The 27,423-nt window shown below is 32.8% G+C and overlaps 2 protein-coding genes and 1 pseudogene across 2 annotated transcripts; 2 read left to right on the plus strand and 1 right to left on the minus strand.

Annotated features, from left to right (window-relative positions):
• Positions 1 to 202: 202 nt before the first annotated feature.
• Positions 203 to 5,683, plus strand: MKK6 (MAP kinase kinase 6). The gene is made up of 8 exons (XM_028228376.2): positions 203 to 667; positions 860 to 944; positions 2,261 to 2,395; positions 2,847 to 3,071; positions 3,178 to 3,360; positions 3,552 to 3,775; positions 5,273 to 5,318; positions 5,463 to 5,683. Exons 1-8 carry the CDS (start codon positions 594 to 596, stop codon positions 5,553 to 5,555), a joined length of 1,065 nt encoding a protein of 354 aa, XP_028084177.2. The 5' UTR covers positions 203 to 593; the 3' UTR covers positions 5,556 to 5,683.
• A 5,827-nt stretch (positions 5,684 to 11,510) lies between these two features.
• Positions 11,511 to 12,997, plus strand: LOC114285315 (protein OXIDATIVE STRESS 3). The gene is made up of 2 exons (XM_028228364.2): positions 11,511 to 12,183; positions 12,629 to 12,997. The coding sequence occupies exons 1-2, from the start codon at positions 11,921 to 11,923 to the stop codon at positions 12,906 to 12,908; spliced, it is 543 nt and encodes a 180-aa protein (XP_028084165.2). The 5' UTR covers positions 11,511 to 11,920; the 3' UTR covers positions 12,909 to 12,997.
• A 13,440-nt stretch (positions 12,998 to 26,437) lies between these two features.
• On the minus strand, positions 26,438 to 27,004 carry LOC145805564 (ATP-dependent RNA helicase DEAH12, chloroplastic pseudogene; annotated as a pseudogene).
• Positions 27,005 to 27,423: the final 419 nt, after the last annotated feature.

Here is a 27,423-nt window from a genome sequence, read left to right on the forward strand (position 1 = left end):
GCCTCATTTTCAATCTTCCCAAAAGTGGAGAGATTGGGAGAGAAAAGAAACCACTATTTTCATAATACCTATTTTGTCCCTATACAAATAAAAGGAATAAAATGATTGAAAATATAAAAAAGTTATTTTGGTAATATAACATAAAATAATTTCTTTTCTTTTCTCTTAATGAAACCTAATCAAACAAGAATGAGAGAAATCACAATCATTTTTTTTCTTTTATTTCTTCTTTATCCAAATAAAAATGAGAGAAATCACAACCATTTCTTTTCTTTTCCCTTATTACTTAAGTAATCATTTCTTTTCTTTTCTTCCTAGGTTCCCAAACATAGCGTAAATTAAAAGATAAAATCAAATGAATTAAAAAGATAAGAAACAAAATACAGACAGAAACAAATTCCAGGACCATTTCTATAGTATAATTTGGTCACTTTTGTTTTAAAAAGCGTACTTTTTTATTTTTTAAAAAATACGTTATTATTTTCGCGGTCATCATCGTTTGAATTTATTGACCTTTCTACCGATTCTTCTCCATTTCCATCTCCAAAACCCTCTCTCTCTCTCTCTCTCTCTCAAAACCCTAGAAGACGATCATGAAGAGCAAGAAGCCATTGCAGCAACTCAAGCTCTCAGTGCCCGCTCAAGAAACCACAATCACCAACTTCTTGTAATCAACTCTTTCTTCTTTTTCCCTCTTTGTTTCTCTAAATCTGTTAAATCGCTTCTGTTTATCACTCCATATCTGGTTTCAGTTAATCTTCATCGAACATCGATTTGGAATTGGAATTTCCATTAGATTTGTTTCCCACATCCCTAATTTTGGGTTTTGTGATGATCTTCTTGATTTCGAATTTTGCAGGACTGCGAGTGGCACATTTCACGATGGCGATTTGCTCTTGAACATGAAAGGTTTGCGGCTCGTTACTGAAGAAAACGAATCTCGTGTAAGCTTTCTTTTAATTTATGTTTTGTTATTATAATCTGAATTTTAAGCTGTTTTCAGGTAATTCAATTGGTACTTCCTGTTCAGCCCCAAAGTATGTTTGAACTATGAATTGTTATTTCTATTTACCGGATTTAACATTGCTCAACCACTTTATCGTGCGATGTATATATATCACTTCCGCGGTGGATGGCTAAGATTGCAAATTTGATTTGGGATATATATATATATATATATATATTTTCCCTATTTTTCAAAACAATCTGAAAAATCTTGAATGATTGCTTAAAGTAGATCTAATAGACAGAAATGTGATTTTTTTTCCACGTGTGGTGGCTGGTGTTTGTGACAACTTAATATAACTTACCCTAAGCATTTGTTGGATATCAATTCTTACCTGTCACTGGTGTACATGTTTTCAACATGTATTTATGACAGTCAATTACTCCAAACCTTCTAATTGTGCTGAATTTCAAAATTGATAATTATGCCAAATGTGATGATGAAATGGTAGATCCATATCCTTGGTTGTGTGCTATGTGAGCTGTCATGGAGTGTGATCTTTTGGTTATTTCTATAAAAGGATTCAACATCACTGGGTAGGATTTAGAGAAAGAAAATATTTTCTCTTTTTTTTTTTGGGTGTGTGTGGTTGCAACAGGACAAGTGTAAAAAGTAGTTCAACTCAATCATTTTATAGAATAGAAGTAACCAAAGATTGTGTGAAAGCAAATAATTCCAAAATTTTTATGTTGCAATTTTATATCCTCTGGTAATAGTTTAAAATTGAAATTTTTGGTGATGGGAGACATTTGGTGCATCAAAAACCCATCAAGCATGTGCAGTAAGAAGGATAATTGGGGTGTGCAGCGGCGCAATGCGGCCCCTCTAAAAAAAAAGCATATGCAGGCATCATCCTGATAGCCTTGCTCATAGATATAACTTTATAAAACATAGAAATCAATAGCGGGTGATATTTAAATTGAAACTGAAGTCTATATAGAGGCTATGCAAATGGGTATAGGAATTGGTGAAATGCAGAATCTGTTTAAGCGAATATTTTTTCTGTGTAGTTAGGAGGTATGATTATATGCCGACATTTAATGCAAGATGTTGGTCCTAGAAAGGAAAATTCAACTAGACCTTCTTCGCCTGCCATGTTGATTGGTTTGTCTTTTGACAAATATTGTCAAACACCAAGATCTGTTTAAATGTACTTAGAACATAAGGTATATAGGAATGTGTATATGTCACTTAATTTTTGTAAGTTTACAGTCGAAGACTCACCAGAGTTTTTTTTCTTGTTTATTTGGACAGCCTTCAGAAAGTAATGAACTTGATCTCCAATTCTCACTGGAAGACCTTGAGACCATCAAAGTAATTGGGAAAGGAAGTGGTGGAGTAGTTCAACTTGTTCGCCATAAATGGGTTGGAACATTATTTGCCCTGAAGGTAATTCTACTCAACTTCACATCTATTCATCGGATTTGACTACTTTACATACTATTGACTTTTGCACAGAGAGTTGGTAAGCTACGAAGCTATGAAGCATGCATTAGCATACTGAACAATCCATTGGCCAGAATCAGTAGAAAAGTTGTATATAGGAATAGTAATTCACAATAAAGATTGCAGAATTTCTTTCCTACGATTTATCTATATGTGTTGGATGATCAATGATGTACTTGGAACCTAGGGCCTGAAATTTTGGCATCTTCCTTCAAACATTGATTATGGTGACAACCTCTATTCTGTGTTTAGTAATACATTCACCAGAAAATGTATCAGTTGGCACATATACGTTTTTTCTTCTTCTTCTAAGGATACTGATATCAACTACTCCAATCCAGGCAGACATGTTTTGTTTACATAACAAAAAAAATTCATTGGTCATGTGTTGCAGGTTATTCAGATGAATATACAAGAGGAGATACGCAAACAAATTGTGCAGGAACTGAAAATAAATCAAGCATCACAATGTTCACATGTTGTAGTTTGCTACCACTCTTTCTATCACAATGGAGTTATTTCTCTGGTGTTAGAATACATGGACCGGGGGTCTTTGACAGATATAGTTAGACAAGTCAAAACGATCCTTGAACCATATCTTGCAGTTGTTTGCAAGCAGGTTGTGATTTCTCCTGTTTGGATTTAAAGCTGAGATATTGATAGTTTTTCAACAGTTTGAACAATTTGTACATATTAGCATAACCTACACTGTGTTTCCCTTCCAGGTTTTACAGGGTCTTGTGTATTTGCACCATGAACGACATGTAATTCACAGGGACATAAAACCATCCAACCTACTGGTAAACCACAAAGGAGAGGTAAAGATTACAGATTTTGGTGTGAGTGCAATGCTTGCCAATTCAATGGGTCAGCGGGATACATTTGTTGGGACTTACAACTACATGTCGGTAAGTGGAGTTATTGTCCTTGTATTTGCAGCAGAATTCAGCTGGTCTAGTTATTTAGGTGGTTGTCATTCTTCTCTTGTTCTGTAGTTTAAGAATATTTTGGTTTTCTCCAAACTTTTTATGCAAACTAGTATGCATTGTGTAATTTGAAGAATGCCAGTAGTGATAATGTTTTTCCTATCTTTTGTCAGCCCGAAAGAATTAGTGGAAGAGCTTATGACTATAAAAGTGATATTTGGAGTTTGGGCATGGTAATTCTAGAGTGTGCTATAGGACGTTTTCCTTACATACAATCTGAAGAACAGCAAGCTTGGCCAAGCTTTTATGAACTTTTGGAGGCCATTGTGGGAAGCCCACCACCTTCTGCTCCACCAGACCAGTTCTCCCCTGAGTTCTGTTCATTTGTATCTGCCTGGTAATGGCTACAATGTTCTCATCTTGCGTTCGTATTATTTTACTGCATTGTGAATATATTATGTTATCAATTATCAGCTTCTAGCAATTGCAGTTGGGCATTGTCTTTGTTGTTGTTTCATCAGTTAAGGCAACTAGTTGTCTGTTAATGTGTTACTAGAGGGGAACATGTACTATGCATGTGTTGCTTATCTCATTGTAATTTAAACGAAGTTATTTTCCACTCACTCTCCTCTGTCATATATATTTTCATACGAAACTTTCTCAAATTTGCCAAGTGGCAGCTATTTAAAGAAGCCAAATAAAAAATATTCTTCCACCAAAACCACCTGTCCAACAAACTCTGCTGTTGGATTTATATATAATAGAAATATATTTTTATCTTTCAAAGCATTTCTCAAGCAAAATGGGTGCATAAAAGATTAATGAACTAGATTCTACTTTCAGTGATTGAAATCGAGCCCAATTCCAACATGTTAAGCCTCGTAAACCTGTTGGGGTCAGGTGAGCCCTAATAACACCTATAGTTGAGGCAGGTCATAGGTCCAAAACTAGGACATGAAATCTAAGTTACATCATTTGGCTGGGTGGGGGGCAGGGGAGAAGAAATTGCAAGTCTGAGATGGCATTTTGACTTAAACTTCCATCAATTCTGATAACTATATTTTGGCTTGTCTCTTGAGTTGCATATACCTTTTCCAGTATGATGTCGAGTGATCAATTTCATAAAATTAGTTATAGTTCCATTTTTCTATTCCTTGTGAACCTTGACATTGTGGCAAGATTAGCAATTGATCAGTTTTCTCATTATTTTTTGGTAAAAATTAATTTTGAATTTGGAACAAGATGAATACAGATATATACATATATATATATATATGTGTGTGTGTGTATTTTTAATCTTTTGAACATGAGTTCTTGTTACTAGACGAGGAATTTGTGTTGCCTAATGACATTCAGTTGCAAATTGCAATATTTAGGCCATTAACCATGCATTCCATTAGAATTTCAATAATAAAATTGGACCTACTGCAACTGGGAAAGCACCTTGTACCTACTCCTAGGGATCATTTCACTGTTTGTTGATTGAAAAAGTATTAAATGCCAACAACATGATCATCTCAAGAGTTACTCCAAGCATGATCTAGATTTTGTTTGTGGAATATTAACAAGGAGCTATTGGTTTTATTGCTTTCAATTATAAACATTGTATGAACAACTTTTCTGCTAAGAGCAATGTTCCTATGCATGTTTTCTCCCTCCTTGATTTGCTGCCCACAATTTACATTGCTGCTGTGAATGTAGAGAATCTCAAGTTTAATCATCTGCTGAGTTTGTTTTTAAAGTAGCATTGACATTTTTAAGTAGCTTGAGTTGTTTTGCAAGTAGCAATGATATTTTGAAGTAGCTTGAGTTGCTTGACATATCTTCTCCCCCTATAACATAACAATTTTGTTCAAATTGGTATCTTGACTGTATTGTTTTTATGCATGTGCAGCATACAACAGGACCCTCGAGACAGATTGTCAGCTCTGGACCTTCTGGTTAGTATATTGCTTAATGAGAATGTAGATTTGTTGGGCTTGTTTGGTTTTGTTTTTGTTTTCATTTTCTGTTTTTATTTTCTGGAAAAACATGGATGTTTCGTCTTTCAGTACTTGACTGCTGAACCCCTTTCATTCATGCAGAGTCACCCATTCATCAAGAAGTTTGAAGATAAGGACATTGACCTAGGGATTCTGGTAGGTAGCTTGGAACCTCCTGTAAATTTTCCGAGATGATCTGTCTTGTAATGATGTTAAGAGTGTAGAACTTTTTTTCCCCTATATGTTCTGGTTAACAATTTACTAGAACATTACCTAAAGCATATAGCTGGAATGAAGCAAATGTTTCCCTCTTTGTTTTTCTATTCCTAAGCATATTGCAGTTTGATGTATGAATCGAATTTGCATGCAAAAAAAAAAAAAAACTCGCCACTTATGTATGCTTTTATAAGATTTAAGAATCCATTGCAGTATTTTTGTCGAGCAGTGGCATTCCTTTGAAGGGTTGTTTTGAGGTTATGGCACCATATGTTAAGCCCCATCAACATGGAAACCTATCAATATTATTAATCAATTTTTTTTTTCCTTTTTTTTTAAAAATAAAAAATAAAAAATAAATAAATGTGATTGCATGCCCATGGGAAAGCTTTTGCTCACTTGCCTGTAGGGAAATCTCAGGTAAAACAACTGTGTCAGAAAGAGGTTGTGGAAATTATACATTTATTTTGTTCCTTGCTTGCCTCCTCCATCTTCTACACCAGAATATCCTATTTTGTGAAAATTTTGTTTTACTTTTAATTTAATCTCCTAAATTATTAATTTATTGTCATTTTTTCTATTTCATACTTGAACTATTAATTTAATCTTTTTAGTTCTTAATGTTTCTAATTTCAATTTATATAGTTCAATTTAGTAGTGGGAATTCCTAATATGATAATAAAACTTGAATCATATATGAAGTTGGCCTCCGTTTGGAAAGTGGGTTGGCTTTTTGGCTTTTTTGACTATTTTAGCCTTATAGCTAAAATAGCCTATTTTGTTTTTTGTGGCTAAAATAGCCAAAAAAGCCCAAACCATGGCTTCCCAAACGAAGCTTTAGTGGGTTATAATATATTAAATGCGTCGTGTTTGGGTTGAACTTGTATAACCCAAAGTGAAAATGTCTAACCTATTTTAAATGGTGTGTCAACCCATTAACACAAACTTGACTCCATCCCGACATTGACCTGTTAATGACCACGTTTGTGTATATATATAATTTGATCAAAATTAATTTCAGTCATTCATTTAATGCTTAAACTAATATGAACCATGAATTTCATAGTATAGAAAGTAACAAAGATGGAACAAAATATTAACAGGTTAAATAAGTTTTCTTTTCTTGTCTTCGTGTTGTATCATGCATGTTAAATAGGTGCATCAATTAATCGTGTCAACCACATATTGACATGATTTTTACCAGGTCGTGCTAGTATTTGCGTAGATAACACATTTATTAAAGGACAATGCTTCTCTCCATTTGGTTTTGCAATTGGAGCGCCTTGTTGGGCCTCGTGAGCCCACCACAGGGCCCACATCAATGATCCGAATGGTTTAATATTTAGGACTCGTCAAATGTTTCATCCTTATAAAAAATAACGTTGATTGAATATCAATAGCCACTTGATCAGATTATATTTGTGTCAAATTTATTTTTAAAATCATAGTTACCATTGACACAAATTTGATCTAATAAAGCGTTATTAATATCTAGGGGTGTGCATAATACCGTCGAAACCGCCAAAACCGCACCAAGCCGCACCGCCAAGGCAAATTCGTTATTATTTGCCAATCGAATCGCCGATTTTTGGTAAAAAAAATGGCAAATTCTAGTAATACTTTTATCAATCCGCCGGTTTCTATTTTTCTTCCAAACCGCACCGACCCGCACCGCTATTAAATCATGTTTTATAAGATTCTAAAAATTCTTTTTTACTTAAGTTTGCTTGTTGTTCTATACCTTAAAATATAGTATTACATTACTGCTCGAGGAGAATTCAAGATGTCAGTAATCTAAAATAAAGTAGGATTTCAATTCACTTTTCAATCTTTTTTTTTTTTTTTTTTTTTTTCTAGCCATGTTGCAAACTTGTATCAGCTCACTTTTCAATGTAAATACTTTTCAACAGTAAACATTTTTAATATATTGTAAACCCTGAATGATATTAATTTTATATATTGTATTTGATCATTGCACCTTTCATAGATGCTTGTAATGAACTGATGGCATAGTCGTTGATATTATCATGTCGTTGCTACACTTGCTGCATCAGAAGAAAGTTTCGTAAGATGCTTAACATCACGGTATCTCTCGTCTTTTTTTTACTCTTTGATTTAAGTTTTGTAATTTGAATTATATTTTTTATAAACCGCCAAGGCAAATCCGCCATTATTTGCCAACCGAACCTCTGATTTTTGATAAGAAAAATGACAAATTCTAGTGATACTTTTATCAATCTGTCACCCGCCATACGGTTTCTATTTTTCTCTCAAACCGCACCGACCCGCACTACGCACACCCCTATTAATATCCGACCAATATAATTTTTTGTAGAGCTAATAAACTCTAAATATTAAATGATTCAGATAAACCCATAAAGTCTAACAATACGCTCAAGTCCTATTTCGAACTAGAGAGAAGCTAAGCCCTTTATTAAATAGGTTGTTTTTGTGTTTATGTCTTCAACTTGTAAACTTGGCAATTACTCGACACCACCTACGCCTAGTCCAATTGGAGAGAGTCCGTCAAAAGGAATAATAGCAAAAACCAAACTTAATGAGCAAAAGGTAATTTTACATTTTGGACAATCTATATACTACAACAATAATGATACATTTCTTTAAATCAAAGAGCTCTAATGACATGAAAATTCAAAAAAAAAAAAAAAAAACTCACGAGACACAAATATTATTATCAGAGTGAAACCCACACTCTATTAGAGATATTAAAGCTCGTTTATTAGAACTCTAAAACATTTTTGATACTACAATCAAAGTTTCATCTTACTCACACTATTTAGACAATTTACACACTACAATCAAACGCCATCTTCTTCCTCACTCGTTTTAACATACTGGAACCTACACCTACACCTACACCTACACCTACACCTACACTTATATATAATTTAAGTTGATTGGTTATATAATTTAAGTTGTTTAAATAAATGACATTTTTGACCGTTAAATTAAGCTTTTACAACTATTGATTTGGACAACTATCTCGAATTTTAAGAGTTTTAAAGAAATTAATAGTTCAAAAAATGAAAAAAAAAGTAACGACAATTTAAGAGATAAAAATAAAAATAAAAATAAAAAAATATGAAAAATTTTAAAAAATATTATCAAATATTTTATATAATATTCACGTAAATGTGAGACTCATAACATATAAAACTTACCCCTACACTTATACTTATATGAGTATTATATAAATTTTTTAATAATTTTTTGAAATCTCTCTATTCTTAATAAAATTAACCCCTTTGTAAGTTTTGAGACTAAAGACATAAAAGATATCTTGCAAGACATATGACACGAGGATTAGCTACTTATTGAGAAAATCGAGGGAAAAGATTGGAAAATGTTTGGGATCTTTTTGGATGATTCTCACATTTTTAAAATGATCTTGGCTCTTTATATACATGTGAAGTTCACTTTTTTATATATATATATATATATATATATGAAATTCATATCATAAATAATTCAGATTTATAAGCGTCTTATAAGAATCTCATGAAGACAGGATCTCAATCATTATTCCAAAAAGATTAGAATTTACAAACCCACAACTAACAAACACATCAATAATGTCCCACCTCTAAACTGTGGGCCATGGATAAGATTTAAGGCCTACCCACAAAAGATGAGTGGTGGAGACAAATGAATGATTCAGGGTGATGTGTTCAAATTCTATGATATGAGGATGACTCATCACTGGTCAACCCTCCTTATCCTTGTTTCCCCTGTTTTCAGCCACTCTCCACCGTCCATTTCATTAATTAAATGAACACACTCTCTACTCTAGTCTTAATTAAATGGTAAAGGTTAAGAATCTATAACCACTCAACATTCTCTCTCTTTAAAATACTTGTATCCCGTCGGATATAAAAGTTAAAATAAATTATAGCATAAATATAACAGAAAAATCACAGAATAAACAATTACGACTCTATGTTTATTCTGCGACTTTTTTTCAAATTTTATTTTTAAATTTTTTACGCTGTATTTAGTTAGAGATTTAGAAAAGGATTTAAAAAGAGAAATGAAAAAAAGTATATAAAATTATGTGAAATATAAGTATATTTTATTCACATTTTACTAACTTTTCCATTTTTCTTTACAAATTTCTCCTCAAAATCTCTAACCAAACACAACATTAACGTTTCTCTAAAAAATCAACCTTTTGGATTGATTATTGATTAATATTTACATTTTTCCTTAAACTAGTTAATATGTCAGAGAAGAGCTTCTCTTAAGTCGATCAATAATGATTCATCCCACTAATTTGGAAGTACTAATTGAGCATTAATGAGGTGAAAATTAACAAAAAAAAAAAATCTAAGATAAAAACATCACATCAATAAGTGAGGACCACTCCCTAGAACTCCTTTAGAGCTCCTAAACATTTTTTTAAGTCTATTATTAGACTGTGCACTTCAGCCCAATGGGTCCATCATAGCCAAACTTTTATTATCTGAATTGTTTATTTTATTAACATATGTTCATAAATTATGTATATAAAAAAAATAGATTGATTTAATAATTATAAGTACATGTTTTTATCATATTTATTTGCACACACAAATTTTTATTTTTAAACTAAGATTTGTCATTTTTTTGCATACAATTGTGATGAAAAGATGTGTATAAAATTATCAGATCAGCTTAATTTTTCATATGTATAAAATGTACGTATTGAGCTCACTAGGCCTGACTTTTCTTAACACTATTAACAATTTTTATTTTTATTTTTTCTATTCATATATATGCTTGAGCATCTTAACATTATGATTCTCTCCATTGGTTAATTATCTCTATGTGATACTTCAATTTCTACAACATAGAATACCAATGCACCAAGTATTCGGTATAAATCTAGTGGTTTCAATTTTTCATTATTGTTATATATAAGAATACTTCACTGCAAAAACTGTCAAACAGTTGAGACAATAAAACTTGTACTGTCCTTAAATTAGGCTTATATGAACAAATTTAAACTCTTGAACATGAATTAAATTAAATTAAATTTAATAAAAGGTTATATACTAAAATTAGAGATTACTATTTGGCATGACAAATGAGATGCCATTCTATTTGGATTTTGAATTTCTGAATGAATTTATGAAAATAAATGAAAAAAGAGATCAAACCAAACTAAGGATTTACTTGGCGTAATTTTTCTCAAGTTAAAACTTGATAAATTAAAAAATTTAAGCTAAAATTAAAATTTCCCAAGCTTCCTAGTAATATATATATATATATATATAATGTTATTTCTAACTCTTTATAAGCATAATGTACATATTTCTAAAATAACTTCTTTTTTTAAAAAAAAAAAAAAAAATCTAGAATTATATCTATAAACTTGCACCAAATAGGACTGAAGCCTTATGTTCAGATCAACTGGGGTTAGCTATATACATTTTTCAGCTTAAATACAATGGAAAGAAAGAAGATTGCTATATAAATTTCGCCAATTTTTTTCCCACCAAATATCATATTAGACCTACAACATTATTATTATTATTTTCGAATAAGATAGATTTTGTATATACACAATGACATTGTTATTTGACCACATAAGAGGTAAAAAAAATACAGTAAAATTCATCCACTAATAAATATAATATTTAAAAAAAAAGCAAAATGCTTAGTGGCCTGAAAAGGAGCCGCTCAAATAACTCGAATGGGTGTTGACCAGTTATCTGGGCGGATGATCGGCCGAACGTCTACCCAGACGACCAGGTGAAAATTTATCTACCGCAATTATCACCTTTATCGATCGTGACTGTCAACTTTCTTATAGGACAAACGACCGAATGATCGACCAAACACCAATAATGTGAAATTTGAATCATTTGAGCCATCTTTTTCAACCACCCAACATTACTCCAAAGATAAATGGGTGTTTGTGTTATGACTTCATGAGGGCAAAGTCGCCCAAGACTGTGACCTCAATTCCCCATAATGAAAAAGGTGGTGATGACTCAGATATGGATGTCTTCAAATATAGACCTTATCTTATTTCCTTGTAGAATGGGAAAGCAATTCAAATCATGAGAGAGAATATGACATTGACAAATCTAAGGATAGAGCAACAACAAAGAAAAAGTATTATACAGAAGGACACACTATTCAGCACCCTCCATTGCTTCATTTATAACCTTACACATATTGTATAAATTCCCTAACCAAGTCTCATCAGTATAATACCATTTCTTTTTTACTTTTGTCAAACCCTAACATATATATACATATACAGAGAGAGACTAAAATATCCTCCTCCTCCTTTGTTCTTGCTATTCTTGTTCCTGTTGCTTGGACTTTGAATTATTACAATGGGTGGAGAAGAGAAAATTTATGAAGACAAAATATTGAAGAAAAATGATGATGTGCTCAACTATCAATGGGTGATTATGGAAGGTGGCAATGATATATGTGGTTTTGAGTCCAGTGAGTCCTCCTTTGAAGGTTCAATTAATGGATCATCTTCTTCATTAGATATGATGGAGGATGCAACGTCTTCAACATCATCTTCATCATCACCTTCTGATGGACCTTTGTATGAATTATCAGAGCTCATGGCCCAACTACCCATCAAGTGAGTGATCAATTGTATAATTTATGTATCTACATAAATATATTTGATTTGTTATTTAAGCATTAAGATGGTGTGTTTGAATTTTGAATTTGTTGTGAAGAAAAAAGAAAAAAAAAGAAATTACAAATTAGAACAGTTTGGTTGTGTTTTCATTTTTCTATTCTCGTTTTTTATTTTTTACAAAAAACAGATCTATACTTTTTTGTCAAATTGTTTCTAAAAACTATTTTGAAAATAACCCATTTTTAGAAAATGCCCAAAAAAATGAAAAATGAAAAATGAAAGCGAATAAAACGTAAATGTAACCAAAGCCACGATCTGTTTTCCTTCCCTTTTCTTTTTTACTTCATAAATCCCTCTGAAAATTCATTTACAAACTCAAGATCCAAACATAACTTTTTAAGTTTTAGAGTACTAAAAAGTGTGCACCTATGTGATTGTGCAGGAGAGGGCTTTCAAAGTATTATCAAGGCAAGTCACAGACTTTTGGATCTCTTGCAAGTGTGAAGAGCCTTGAAGACCTTGCTAAGAAGGGAAAAAGACCTTATAGAAGGAAAGTGAAGTCATGTAAGAGCTATGGAGGCGGTTTAGACAATCATATATACAGTCCTAAGGCTGCCATATCAAAGAAGACTTCTAGGGTTTCTCTTCTATCTTCACTAGGTAGGAGAGAGACATTGTTCAGTAGTTGTAGGACTTCCATCTCTATACAGAAGAACCTCTAATGTAGAAACATGTTGGAATTTGCATGGTTTGTGTTGCGAGGTTCATTTGTTTGAAAGTGTTTTATGATAATGGATACTCATTTTTCTTACTATCTTTTGAGAGAGAGAGAGAGAGAGGGGCTAATCTAAGAAAGAGTTTAGGTGGGTAGAGATCCTGTCTTAAAATTTGTCTTATATTTATGTCTCATTTGATTCATAACTATTTCATTATATGACTATCTTGAAATAATTTTAAACACGTAATATTATAATTATAAATTAGTTAAGACAGAGAATAGAGAAGTTTTGAGATAAAAGTTATCAATTAGTTTTGAATTCCTTTTTGTCTAGCATGAGATGTAGATCATTTAAGTCACATTAATTAAGCAAGGGATCTCATGTCTCAAAAATTCTTATTTTCTTGTTCGGTGTATTTTCAACCGCATGATAAAACACAAGATTCTTTTTTTTTTTTCTCCAAATCTTTTTGTTCTTATGTTCCAATATATTCTTAATCATTTAATTATTTTGCAAGATTCTCAAGTCACTAGATTTTCATATGATCTACAACTGAAAATGCATTGGGACAGAATGATAGAAATTTGAGAATAGATGATTCCTGACTGTACGACCATGTCTTAATATTCTTATGTTTTGAGATTTTTAAATCATTCTATAATTAAATCAGTTAATAATACATATGACTAAGAAAATACATATGACTGTATGGTCGTGTCCTAATACAGATGATCCCTGATGGTTTTCAATGTTCTAAAAAAAAAAAAGCACATCGTACAGTTAATAATACATATGACTGAAAAAAGAAAAGAAAACTTAAAAAGACAGAAAAATGTCTCTCATAAATTAATTATTCTTTATCTTGCCTCACAGGGTGTATTAGTCCTAATCTACCATGATTCTCTTTTGCCATAATATAATTTTACGATATTCCTAACATAAAATTGAACCAATTATGCAAATGGAGCTAGTTGAAGTACTAACATATGAATCATCAATAAGATTGAAACCCTTACTTGTTTCACTTGTTATTTTAGAAAAAATAATCAGTGGTATTCCCATTTTATTTTTCGCCTTTTTTTTTTTCCTCTTTCATATGGAGAATGTGAGACGCTAGGCTTTCGTTTGGCATACGAGGTTTCAAAAAAAAAAATTTATTTTGAGTTATCAAATATAGTTTTTAAGTTTTTCATATTTTATTATTTTTAGTAATTTTCATTCATATTCTAATTACTTCTTTTATTTTTTAAATATATATACCTAATCAAAATGTACTTAAAAAGTAAATATTTGTGAAGAAATTTTTAAAAAATCAACAAATATAAAAAAATAAAAATGTATAGAATTTTTGTTTTTGTTTTGTTTTTTTGATGAATTGTTTAAAGATTTTTTCACAAATATTTTATTTTTTAAGTGTATATAGATTAAGTGGATCTAAACATAAAAAAATAAAATAAAAATAAAATTGATTAAAATATTTAAAAATTATAATAAAAACAAAAAATATGGAAAACAAACAACTCAAAAACTATATAGGAATTGGGAATCTTGTTGTGCACAGCAGGCTGCTATATATGACGCCTTGTAGAGGCTCGTCCTAAGTCTCTTCCAATAATCTGAATTGTTCATATTATAAAATTCGTTAAGTAGATAATTCATACAAAAAATTAAGTTGGTTGGACATCTATAGCCCTATAACAAGAGTAAATTTGTTTTGTTTTGTTTTGTTTTTTTTTTTAAATTAACAATAAAGATAATTTTGATAATTTTATAAAGGGGGATTTGGTAATAAACCCCTCACTATCTAATATGTCTTTTAAAATGACAAGAATTATATAGGTACTTTCAAAACCCCCTAATATTTTAAAACTTGTTTCTTTTACTATATTACCCTCATATCTATCAGCTCTCCTATTTAGCCATCTTCATAGTGTATTTCAGAGTAAAATTTTACTTTGAATCACAGTAAACTTTACTCTGAATCATTGTTAAGCAAATCAACATGTTTTTAACCAGAGTAAAATTTCAGAGTAAAACTTTACTCTGAAAATATAATTTTACTCTGAATCAGAGTAAAGTTTACTATGATTTAACGTAAAATTTTATATCATTAAGCAAATCAACATGTTTTTAACCAGAGTAAATTTCAAAGTAAAATTTTATTTTGAATCATAGTAAATTTTACTCTGATTTAGAGTAAAATTTTACTCTGAAAGTACAATTTTACTATGATCTAAGGAGAGTATCTACTTTGAATCACACTAAGTGTCATGTATTAATAACCTTGCATGTTTGGTTGCTGAGAAAATCATAGAAACATAACAAGAAAACCAAATATAGTTTAGTTGCTGAGAAAATCAATATGTTTTTAACCAGAGTAAAATTTTACTGTTCCAAATTTGTCTCATACATACATACAATCACAGATATACATACATATACACACACTCACAGATATACATACATACGCTCACACACTCACAGATATACATACATACACTCACTCAAAGATATACATACATATGCTCACAAATATACATACATATGCTCACTTACCGATATATATACATATACACATATATGTATGAGTCATATATACATACAAACATGCACACACACACATATATATATATATATATCCACATATACATACTTGTTGGTGACGAGGAAGAGCAAATTAGCAGAGACGTGGCGGAGCTTGGTGTAACACCCAAAAAATACAAATTATAATTTTTTGAATTATCCATGTGTTAATTGCGGATTAAATGATTTAATTTGTGTATATTTGTCCAAATTGAGAAATTATTTGTTGAGAATACAACTTTGGAATTGAAATTGATGACATAAATGGGTTCAGAAATCAAAATTGAGTGCAAGGATATGTTAATTGGAATTTTTAGAGTTACCTGAGAAGTTTAATTAAAAATTAAACTTGTCTGATTCGCTAATTTTAATAAGTTAAAATTAAATAATTGGATATGAAATTATAGCCTAATTTACATTAGGCAAATTGAAACTAACTTGATTTAAGTCAAAAATATTAGAGGTTAACTTAATTTAATTTATTTGAGTTAGTTAACTACTATTTAAACTAGAAAATTTAATTATTATTATATTAGTTATTCTACTCATTTATTAACCCATTCACTTGATATAAGAAAAATAGTGGGTTTGTTGAGGCATCCAACACACATACGTGGAGAGAGAGAAGGATTCAAGAGAGTGATTATGAGCTTTGTTAGAATATTAAGGGGAAGAAGAAAAGAATACCAAGAGAGTAGAAACTTGAAGGAAAAAATAGGAATTCAATTCAATTCAATTCTCTAACTCTAGGTAAGAATTCCTTGCTTGTACCTCACCAATTTGAAGAATTACATTCATATTTATGGAATTCTAGATTATTTAAGAAGAAAAGAAACTTGATTGTAAGAGATGAGGTGAATTAAACTTGATTGTAAGAAATGTTGATATAAATGGAAAATGTATACATGCATGTCAAGATTTTTAAAGATTCATGAACATACATTCATTCTCTTGCATGGATTCACAAAATGAAGTAATTTTCCATGAGAGTTGAGGATTTTAAGCTTAAGAATGCAAGTTTTGAGATTAAACATTTTAATTCATGGAGTAAATATTAGAGTTGGGTCTATATAATTATAAAATGAGGAATTAGAAGAATACATGTTTAAAACTCAACATGCATAGCATGATTTTTATGGAAATTTGTTTTTATCCATTTGATTTCTTGCATAGTTCTCCAAATTGGAGGAGGAGATTCCATGAATTTTTAATTTAGAGCTCAAAATAGGCATGTTTTGTAATGTTCCAAATTAATTAACATTTTGATCTTTCAATTGAACACTTGAGTTTTGTTTTAAAATTTTAATTGTGTTTCATGTTAGAAATTCATGTCCATGCTTTTATGTTTCCTTGCATGGCTTAAAGGAATTCAAAAGAATGTTCCACGAAAGATGAATTTGGAACTCAAATTTGCATGTTTTATGATTTTACACTTAAATTTTAGATTTTGATATTTTAAGTGGAAATTGAGTTTACATTGAAGGTTTGATCTTTATTTCAAGTTAAATATTGAATTTCAACAAGGTCTTAATCAACATGTTTTTAAGAGTTTTGGGCTTTGATTTGGAGTTGAAATTTCAAATGTACATATTTATGAGTTTCTGATTCAGTAATTTAAACATGACTGAATAATTGTAATTTAATGTGTATGGGCCTAGGTTAAGTTTGATTGTGTAATTAGTGAACTTAATAAGGGTTGGTATATGATTAGATTATTTATATTTAATTAGTTTGATTAATACATAGCTAAACATATTTTAATTGGAGGTTAATAATCTAATTTATTCCTAATACTAGTCATCCATATTTAAAAAGAATGAAAGAAAAATAAATAGGAATAATCGAATGAAAATTAGAATCAAATGAGAGAAACCGAAAAGCAAACAAGTAACCGAATTAAATAGATTGTGAGAGCGTAATTGTAATCGTGTTGTGCTTGACTTATTTGTTTAGGTCGGACGCCAAACGATTAGCACGTGTTTTTCGGGAGCCCACTGTGAGTAACATTTTTGTAAAAATATGTTGATATAAATTATGTTTTAATTGTCATCGATAAGCTATGGTTTCTTGAAATGCTATCTTGATTATATGAACGAATGTCCTATTTGTGAATCTATTATGGCATCCACAGATAGTCCCAAGTCATGGGGGATGACATGTAAATGCGGGTCCGTGACATATATGTGATACGAGATCTCGCTAGTCACTTCATTGTGGTGATATGTGTTTAATCGGTATCCGAAACCGATTACTCTAGTCGGAAGACGATATGTGATATGTTCTGTGAGATGTACCGTTACGTTATGTTCTGATATGAGACTGATATGATTGATTATGATATGATTTGTTTTACGGATATTATGTTTGGAATTCGTTCACTAACCCCTTTACTTTAATGTTATTCACTGGGTTTTAGCTCACTGTTTTTATATATATGTATAGGTGGGCATTCTGGAGGGCAAGCCTACAAGGAGTCTTTAGCTGAGCCACAGTTTTGAAGCCTACCGAGTTGTTTTGTGTGCCTCTGAGTTGGGGCTAGGCCTGGAAGGCTGTTGTCAGGCTTTTGATCGTGAAGTACACCTTTGTTATGTGCATATGTTATGTATAAGACGTTAAGTTATAAGTTATGTACTGAATGTGGGTAAATTAACGTTTTTGCATGTAAGTATTTGTTCATATAGATGCATAGCTCATTGGACTATTGGTGTTTTTATTTAGTACTTCCACTAGCCCTTATTATTTTTGATTGTATAGGAAGGCCTTTGGTAATTTCAGATTACTGGCCGGTTATGACACTAAACTTATAGGGGCGGGTTTAGGTTGTGACACTTGGAGTATTCGCCGGAGGGAGTGGCGGAAGAGGATTGGACGCCGGCGGCGTTGGCGAGGTCGACGCAGAAATTCTAGAGGCGGTAGCTGAGCTTCCAGATCTGAAGCTTGACGAAGTTAGAGAAGGGAGAGAGGGAGGTCAGCTGAGTGAGGCTGAGTCGTAGGTCGGAGGAGAGAGTCTCCGGCAACTGAGGTGGCCTCTGACATGGCTATGAAGAGAAGCTGTGTTTAGAGGGGAGGAGAGAGACAGAAAAAGTGGGGAGAGAGTGGGTGAAGAAGGTGTGAAGATTTAGTTGAGGGTATAATAGCCTGATAAAATATTTAAATAATAAATTTTATTCTTTATGCAAGACTTTATAATTATGAAGGGGTTTAGAAAGTATAATTTTTTTCTTAGTCCTTTTAACAATGAAAGGAAGGTAAAGGGGGTTTATAGCCAAATTTTCCTTTTATAAAAACAATTAGGACATGAGTTACAAATATCCGATTAATTTGATTTTTTGCAAAGATAATATTCTCAACGAACCCTACAATAAGAACGGTTCAAATTATCAAAAAAAATCTGGTATCAATTACCATTACGACTGCTCACCCAGGTCCATATTTGAACGCTTAAAACCAAATAATTTCCCCACTTGTGAGAAAACAAAAGAAACTCATGTTTATGAATGAATATGGAAGTAGAGTATATGAACTTGAAATAAGATATAAGATTCATTTTTGTTCTTTGTATTTTTATGTGCAACTTTGGTATTACAAAAAATGTAATTCTATTTACCTACATCCCTCAGTACATATTATTTAATTATTAAATTTATATGATAATAATCTCTTAAAGTAAAATGGTTGTTAAGAACCATATAGGTTTGTATATACTCATTTCAATAATTCATATATGAAAATACAAATATTTCTATACATATCACCATCACTTAGGACAAATCTCTTTTCTATTATTTTTCGAACTCAAAATATTATTGTTTTGGAACAGTTAGACATTGAAATCAATTGATTTTGAAAGATTTACATACTATGGATTAGGGGTGTTCGCAGTTCGGTTGCGGTCGGAAAACCTTCAATCCTTCATCCGTCCACTGGATTAGTAGATTGAAAAAAATCAATCTGCATCTATCCACCAAATTGACGGATGTGGATTGAGCGGATTGACGGATTGACGAATGGATGCGAATCAGTTTGGCAGTTTAAATTTTTACAAATTTGGAACATAATACAATAACTTATCAACTTCTCTTTTTTTTTATATATATATTTTTTAATAACAATCCAACTCAACATAACCAAAAGATTATCAAGTACATTGTAAAATATCAATAATAAATTCATATAAAAAAACTATGCATTATCAAAGCTATTTCATTATTATTTTTTATTCAAAAACTATTTAATTTGATTTATTAAAAAAAATTACAAAATTAAGCATTATATTTTTCACACAAAAATACCAAATATCAACACTTGCCGTTTGATTAAAGGATTTCCAAATTGAAAACAAATTAAAAATACAACAGAATATTAAAACTTTTTTTAATTGAAAATCGAAACAGAATATCTAAACAAATTGAAAATACAAAATTTTACAAATTACTAGGGATGCTTGAGATTTGGCGATTCGGTTGCGGCCAAAGGAATCTCAAATCTGCTATCCGTCTAGAACTAGGCGGACTGAAAAAAATCATTCCGCAACCGTCCGCTCGTTATTACGCATTCGTCCAAAATATGGCGGATCGGTTTGGTCAATTTAGGCGGATCGAAATATCCGCTGCTCAGCCCTATTATGTATGACATTGATTTGGAACAAAACAACAATGAAAATGTTAGTTTACTTTGTTTTTTTATCTTGTTCGTATTGATTTGGAACAAAAACCGCTGTTCATCTTTACAACAATGGCTTATTCGTTTGGTGCACACCTAGAGCTAAATATTTATAAAATATTCAATTATTTATATTTGAACATAATCATTTTGTTCAAATTATTAAAGTTGAACTTTTCAACTTTGATGGTGTGTACATCATTTTATGTTAGGTTGTATATTGTGCTGTGTGGGCTAGGCTATAAGAGTAATATTATGGCGTGTTAGTGAAAAATCAAAATTTCAAAATATTATTAATGTGAACTAAGTAATGATATATACGGAGAGGATTGATAATGTGTAAATAGAATCACCCTTACTAAAAATATATAATCAATCAGCTTAAGTTCTCTTTCGTATCAGTTCTAATCAAATTACTGCATCCAAACGTGCTGTAACAGTGAAGTATGAAGGAATATTATTCAGTGGTTTTAATTTTTTAAATTCAATTATTTGAAAATTAAATTTTTTATTTTTTATATTTTTTTATTTTTAGTGAATATTTTTAAAATTTTAAGTATTTTTTTTTACATTTTTAGATATACCTTACTTAGATATATTTAAAAATTAAAATATTTGTAAAAAAAATATTTTAAAAAATCAATAAATATACAAGAATATGAAAAATGTATTGTGTATTTTTGATTTTCAGAGAAATTTCTAAAGATTTTTTTTTTCACAAATATTATACTTTTTAAATATATTTATGTTATGTGTATTTAAAATTAAAAAAAAAATTTGTTTAGAATATTAAAAAAAAATTAGTAAAAATAAAAAAGACGAAAAATAAAAAAAAATTAATTTTCTAAAAAGTAAATCTTGAAAATTCAAATCAAACAAACTGATTACCTTTTAGAAATACAATCCCACTACATAACTTGAAAAATTAGAAGTTCAAGTGGCCTAAAATCCGAAAATGACATTGTCTTGGACTTTTTTTTTTTTTTTTTTTTTTTTTTTTTTTTTTTTTTTTTTTTCTACCCATAACTTGTAGAAGAAGAAGAAAGAAGAAATCCCAAAACGAAGGTGTTTTGGCCCTTTTTTTTTGTCCCTTTCCATAACTCGCAGAATAAGAGGAAAGAAGAAGAGGAGAAGAGAGAAAAGAGATAGAACTAAAACCTACTACTCCAGATTTTAGTCTTATGTTATTAACAGTCTCATGTTCAAGTTCAAACCTCAAAGCTTTCTTGGCTCTACCCATGAAATCCATGGTTTCTTCTCACCTTCTCTTGCTACATCCATGGTGGATTCTATAACTCAACCTCTAAGCCCTCATCAGTCTTTCTCAAATCCCACCACCCATGTACTAGAAACATCATCAATTTCTCAATTTTCACACTCTTTAGACCCAAAACACTCGTACATTTCTCAAGTACTTAGCTGTAAAAGTCCTACCCAAATCAGACAAGTTCATGCCCAAGTAGCTGTCAATGGGATGCTACTCTATAACCTTCTTGTGACAATCAAGCTTCTTTACATATATGCTTATCATAAAGCTTTGGCTGATGCTTATGCGTTGTTTGGTGTGATGAGAGATAGAGACGCAAGTTTCTTGTAGTGTAATGGTTGGTGGGTTTGCCAAGATTGAGAGATTCAAACCCAAAAATCAAAACCAATAAACCAAAAATCAAAGAGATTCAAATCATCAACCTACACATCATCATCATTACACATAGAGACTTCATAGAGAGAGAGAGATACAGAGAACGAGAGAGAGAGAGATACAGATCTGTGTAGGGCGCCGGTGATGGTCTGCTCCCCCTCCCTCTTCTTTCTTCCTTCCTGTTCCCCCTTCCTTCTCTCTCCCTCTTCCTCCCTCCCTCTGTTTCAGATATGAAAGGAAAAAAAAAATCCAAAACAATGTCGCTTTGGATTCGGGTCACCCGAGCCAATAGGATTTCGAGCTCCGAAACATTTTTCTTCGAAATAATGCAGAATGCATACGCATATATTGGCTTTAGCTATATACTGACGGTTGCATTTTGAGAAAGAGAAGTAAAACAAATTATTTTATGTTCTCTTTTTTATTGGGTTAGGAAAATGAAAAAAAGTAAATACACAGATATTAGTAACAAATCCTTCTTTTATTTTTTGTTTAATTGCCCATAAAATAAAAAGATATGCTAAGCGAATCCACGCTCCTCTCTCATATTTAGTTCTCTTAATTCCACATCATCATTGTGAGTGAAATTTAGGAGACAAAATTGAAAGGAGGAATTATTTTTCTAAAATAAATAAAAATTCATTGATAACCATCTAAAGGAGAAAACCACCCTCCATACAAAACTTTTCAACATGAAACAAGAAACCACTGCTGCAGCATTGCTCATACGGAAAACCAATCATTTTAGTTTTAGGGTTGGTTTGGAAAGTAGGTTGACTTTTTGAGTTTTTGATTTTTTTGATTATTTTAATCTGTGTTAAAAAGTTTGGTTTGGGAAGAATTTTTGGCTTTTTTTACTTTTTTTTGTGAGAGAAGAGTGTAATGATTATGGGTTGCATGTGATGTTTTGTTTATATTGTGGCTAAAACAACCTATTTTGTCTTTTGTGGCTATTTTAATCGCAAACCATCTTTTCAAACGGACCCTAGAAAACAAAAAATTAAAAAAAAAAAAAAATCATCAAACCAGAATGACGTCACTTGTGAGCTCTGTTGCGTGTGCCTAATTCATGAGTGCCGTTTGTGGCAACTTTTTGCGACCAGACCCCACAGAGATTCACAATCCAAATTTTAACACATCGAGCAATAACATTTTTTTTTTAGAATAATGTTTGGTAGCTCGAGAGATTGTCCCCCGAATCCCCCTAATGCCCAAAACGATGTCGTTTTGGGCATTAGCCTTTTTTTTTTTCCCTCCATTTTCGAGTCTTCTTCCTTCCATTTTCCTTCGAGTCTGCAGAGGGAGAGAAAGAGAAGAGAGGGGAAGAGGAGGAGAGAGGGAGAAAGCTTGCCGATCATCGCCTGTGCCTCCGCCGTCGCCGATCGTCAGCTCGCCGCCGCCGATCGTCGCAGCAGCAGCAGCTCGTCGCCTCCGCCGATCGTCAGCTCGTCGCCTCTGCCCCCCGCCCCCGCCTCCGTCTCCAGCCCTATTTGTTGGGCCCCCTCCAGTCCCTCCCCCTACTCCTTCCTCCTTCCTCCTCCTCTCCCTCCCCCTCCTCCTCCTTCTTCTTCTCCCTTCTTCTGATCTGCAAAAAAAAAAAAAAAAAAAAAAAATTCAAACGTCGAAACGACGTCGTTTTTAGATTAGGGGGATTCAGGAGCAGCTGTTTTCGAGTTACGTAACATGACTGTTTTTTTCTATTCAAAATATAAGCCATCAACACTATGAAAGAAAAATTACAAAATATCAAAAATCTTAGTGACATTTGACTGAATGGGAGCAGAAATCTTTCGCCTTTCATAACGCTAATACAATGTGCATAAAATCTACAATTGCTTGCCCAAACTAAAATTATCAAAGAAACTTGAATACTTGCCTCGATGAATTTCATCTTGAAATGTCATATCTTGGTTACAATTAGTAGAGTGCCGGTGTGGTTCGGACGGTTTGAGAGTAAAATTACAAACTGAATGGCGGATTAATGGATTAGAGGATTGACAAACTGCGGTTTGGACGGTTTTTGACAGATTGACAGATTGAAGAATATTTTAACTAATTATCATACATTTGCATAATATATAACACTAATTTGTATAATATTTTTTAGATATACAACACAAAATAATTTTACATAATTTGTTTCATATATATAACCACTAATTTGTAATAAATTTCATATCTTAAATTTCTCTCACACTTCTCTTTACATTGATATTTTATTAAAAATTAAAAAATATAAATATATTAACTATAACGGAGCGAAGCGGTTTGGTTGACGAATTATAAATTTTAAAATTTAAATTGTGATTAGCGGTTAGAACGGTGCAAATTAATATGAATTGGTGCAATTTTAACGGATTAAGCGATATTTTATACCGCCCTAAATACAATATCAATACAATATCAAGGAGATAGAAGCATTTTCGCATGACCACTGCAGTCGCTTCACATAACAAGAGCTTGCTCGTCTGCTCTGCTGATGCAACAACCTGCCCCAAATTTTAAATCATGAAAGCCATCCCCGAATGATGCTGCCAAACCAACATGTTCAATTACAACTCACAACAATAGGGGCATCTTTTCATCCATTCCAGATATAATTCCATTTATAATATAAAATAAAACATCTCCATTACGTCCTGTTTCAATATGATTTGAAATTCTTTTCGCTCTTAAAATTTACCAAATAATGGCTCTGTTTGACGGAGCTTTTAAAATATAATTTCACATTCACTTTTGAGTGTGGTGTTTATTTAACGTTTTTAAAATTTGATTTCACACTCATTTTTATATCTTTTTTTATAATATCTTTTTGTTAAAAAACACTCAATTCTTCTAATTCCACACTCAATTCTTAAAAATATCTTTTGTTATTTTTAATTCTGGGTTGGTGTGCGAGGGTGATTTCCGCACTATGAAGAAGGGTTGAACTTCGTGGATGAACAGCAGACTTTAGGAATTGAAGATCTGCATAGAGTAACAAACGGTGAGGCTGCCCGACCGGGGTTTGGTCGGAAACCCCTCCGATGGTAAAGTCAGGGACTCAGGGAGAGGAAGAAGAAATAAGAGAGAATACAAAGAGTGTATATGTGTCAAGTGTGTGGATTTCGGATCCCCTCAGAGTGAATAGTGTTCACCTTTTATAGGAGAAGGTTGTTTGTCGTTCAAGTCCTTCTCTCTCCGCCATCTGTCCAATGTGTTTTACTCGTGGTCGTCTCCTATTGGAGGAGGACGACCACTCCGCCTGACACTCGAGTGCAGGTCTGTTTTGTTTGTCTCATTAGCGGACATCTCTCATTGGAGGAGGACAGCCACTCCTCCTGCCATTCGGACGCAAGTCTGTCATATACGCACCTTGTCCCTCTGCGCCTCCATGTCTCCACGTTCTGTTCATACAGAGGGGGAGGAGCAGGGTTGTTTGTCTTTTGTGAGCCCAAGAAAGAGTTTTAGTGAATTGGCCTTCTCTAAGTTGGTCTGCTCTAGAACGGTTGTCCAACCAGGAGGTCCAATATGTTACTCAACCCACTTCGGAGTGGTTCTGTCCATCCGGAAGGTCCACCATGTTGCCCGGCCCACTTTTGAGTGATGCTCGTACATTGGGCCGAACTCCTATGATTGCCTTGCTTCGGAGCAAGTGTTGGCCATAAGGCTGAGGTCCGACCTAGCTCCACCTTGGAGTGAGTATTGCATTGGGCCTAGCACCAAGACTTGATTAATTTTCACCCACTTCATTTGTCCCCTGGCTTGCGCTTACGCTTGGCGAAGCGGAAGCCAATTCTTTCACCAACTTCGAAGTTTGGGTGATCACAACTTAATTTGAGCTCCATGAGCTGGATTAAAAATTATTGTTCGGTCTAACGTATGCGTCTGCCCAATGTTTTGTAGCTCGGTTGTGCCCCCAAACCAAATGTGCCTTCACTAGCCTTGTAATTGTCTAGCTTGGTGCTCCTTCAGTCGACTGAGTGTCGCTGCTTGACTTAAAAAAAATATATATATATATCCACAAAATTTTTTATTTTTATTTTTAATTTTTATTAAATATATATATATACACGAAATTTTTTTATTATTTTTTTTAAAAAAAATACATGTATAAATATATATATATATATATATATTTTGGGATATATATATACATATATTCCTAAAGTTGGACAACGGAACTGCACACTAAAATCTGCTTCACAAGCCAACTTCTAATTTGCTTCGATAATGTAGATGGGCAATGTTTTGTGGGCCCTACCTTGATGCCATGCATGGGTATAGGATGCCAATGTGATTTGCTGGGGAGTTAACATTGTGTTATTCTTGGTGAAATTGGCGTGGGGCCTACAAACTTGGTGCTCCACTAAATCAAACTTTTAAGCTTGCCATGGAAAAGTTTGGTGGACCATGTGCTGCCCTTCATGCTTTAATTACAGTATGCATGTTTTTGCTTGGTTGGTTTGCACGTTGGTTAACCGAGCAGGACATTGGAGGCCGAACAATTCAACATTATTTAATAAGCTTATTCTGTCCTTACTTGAGAAACATTAGCTCTGTTTGTTCGGTCCCACTTGTAAGAAATTGTTGGCTCTGCTTGTTCGGTTGGTCTGTTGCTAAGTCAAGCCAATTCTGACACCTGATGGGGCCGAGCAACTCCCGTCTAATTTACGTACACACTTGCCAACTCGATTTCTTCAATTGTATACCCACAGACAGGGCAGTTCTTCACATGTTCTTTTCCCTTGCACCGCTCATTCGGATCTCCCGTGTATTCCATGTATTTCTCGCGCGACAGGAACAGATGATACTCCAAGTGACACCGTATACCTGTCTCCACATAACATGCCCCACAGACGAATGGCTTTCCAGACGCACAGGGCTCTGCCGCTTGATAAACTGAAGGGCAATCGGGTGATGGGCAAAGCCTGAAATTACCTCCACTTGATGCTACAAATGAGCCTCGAGAGGCCCTGAAAGGTTCATCTAACTTCTCACTTGACAATAGAGATCGCAAGTCGGTAAGCAAAATTATAGCTCCACAACCCCCGTGCATACAGTGCATAGGAAAGCTATCTCGGCTTTTGACGGCGGACTCGCACTGTTCTATTAAGCACAACCGGCAGAACTGATGTAAACAGCCTTCGATCCGGTAACCATCCTCCACTTCACACAAGCAAATCGGACACCCAGCTTCATTGTCAACCCTCTGAGCTGAAGGACCGTTCATCTGTGCAATCTTGTAGATTATGTCTTCAACTTTTTACTTTAATTCTATGCTACCAAAAATAGAAATGACGTGGCGGCATGAATCGAGAGTGAATTCTGCACCGGGAAACTTCTCTTGGAAACCCGAACTGGCACTGTCCTACCGTGATCGCGTTTACGAGCCTTCACTTCATCAACCTTCTACAAAATCTTATAGCAACATCTACCTCACTCTTCTGCAAATATATTTGAATCCTCAAAAGACAACAAAAAACTTCAAAAATCGAATCACTAATCTGGTTTCAGCTCCAAATTCTGGTCTTCCAAGGATTGGTGCAGTGGTTTTAGCCAAAACCAAAGCAAGTCGTTTATCTCGGAAAATTGCAGAAATAGAGGGTGCAGAAGATGTCCGAATCAGTCCCAGCAGTACTGACAGTGGGA

This window comes from Camellia sinensis, chromosome 13 (genome assembly GCF_055761805.1).
Source record: "Camellia sinensis isolate YWXY chromosome 13, ASM5576180v1, whole genome shotgun sequence".
Taxonomy (NCBI): Eukaryota; Viridiplantae; Streptophyta; class Magnoliopsida; order Ericales; family Theaceae; genus Camellia; species Camellia sinensis.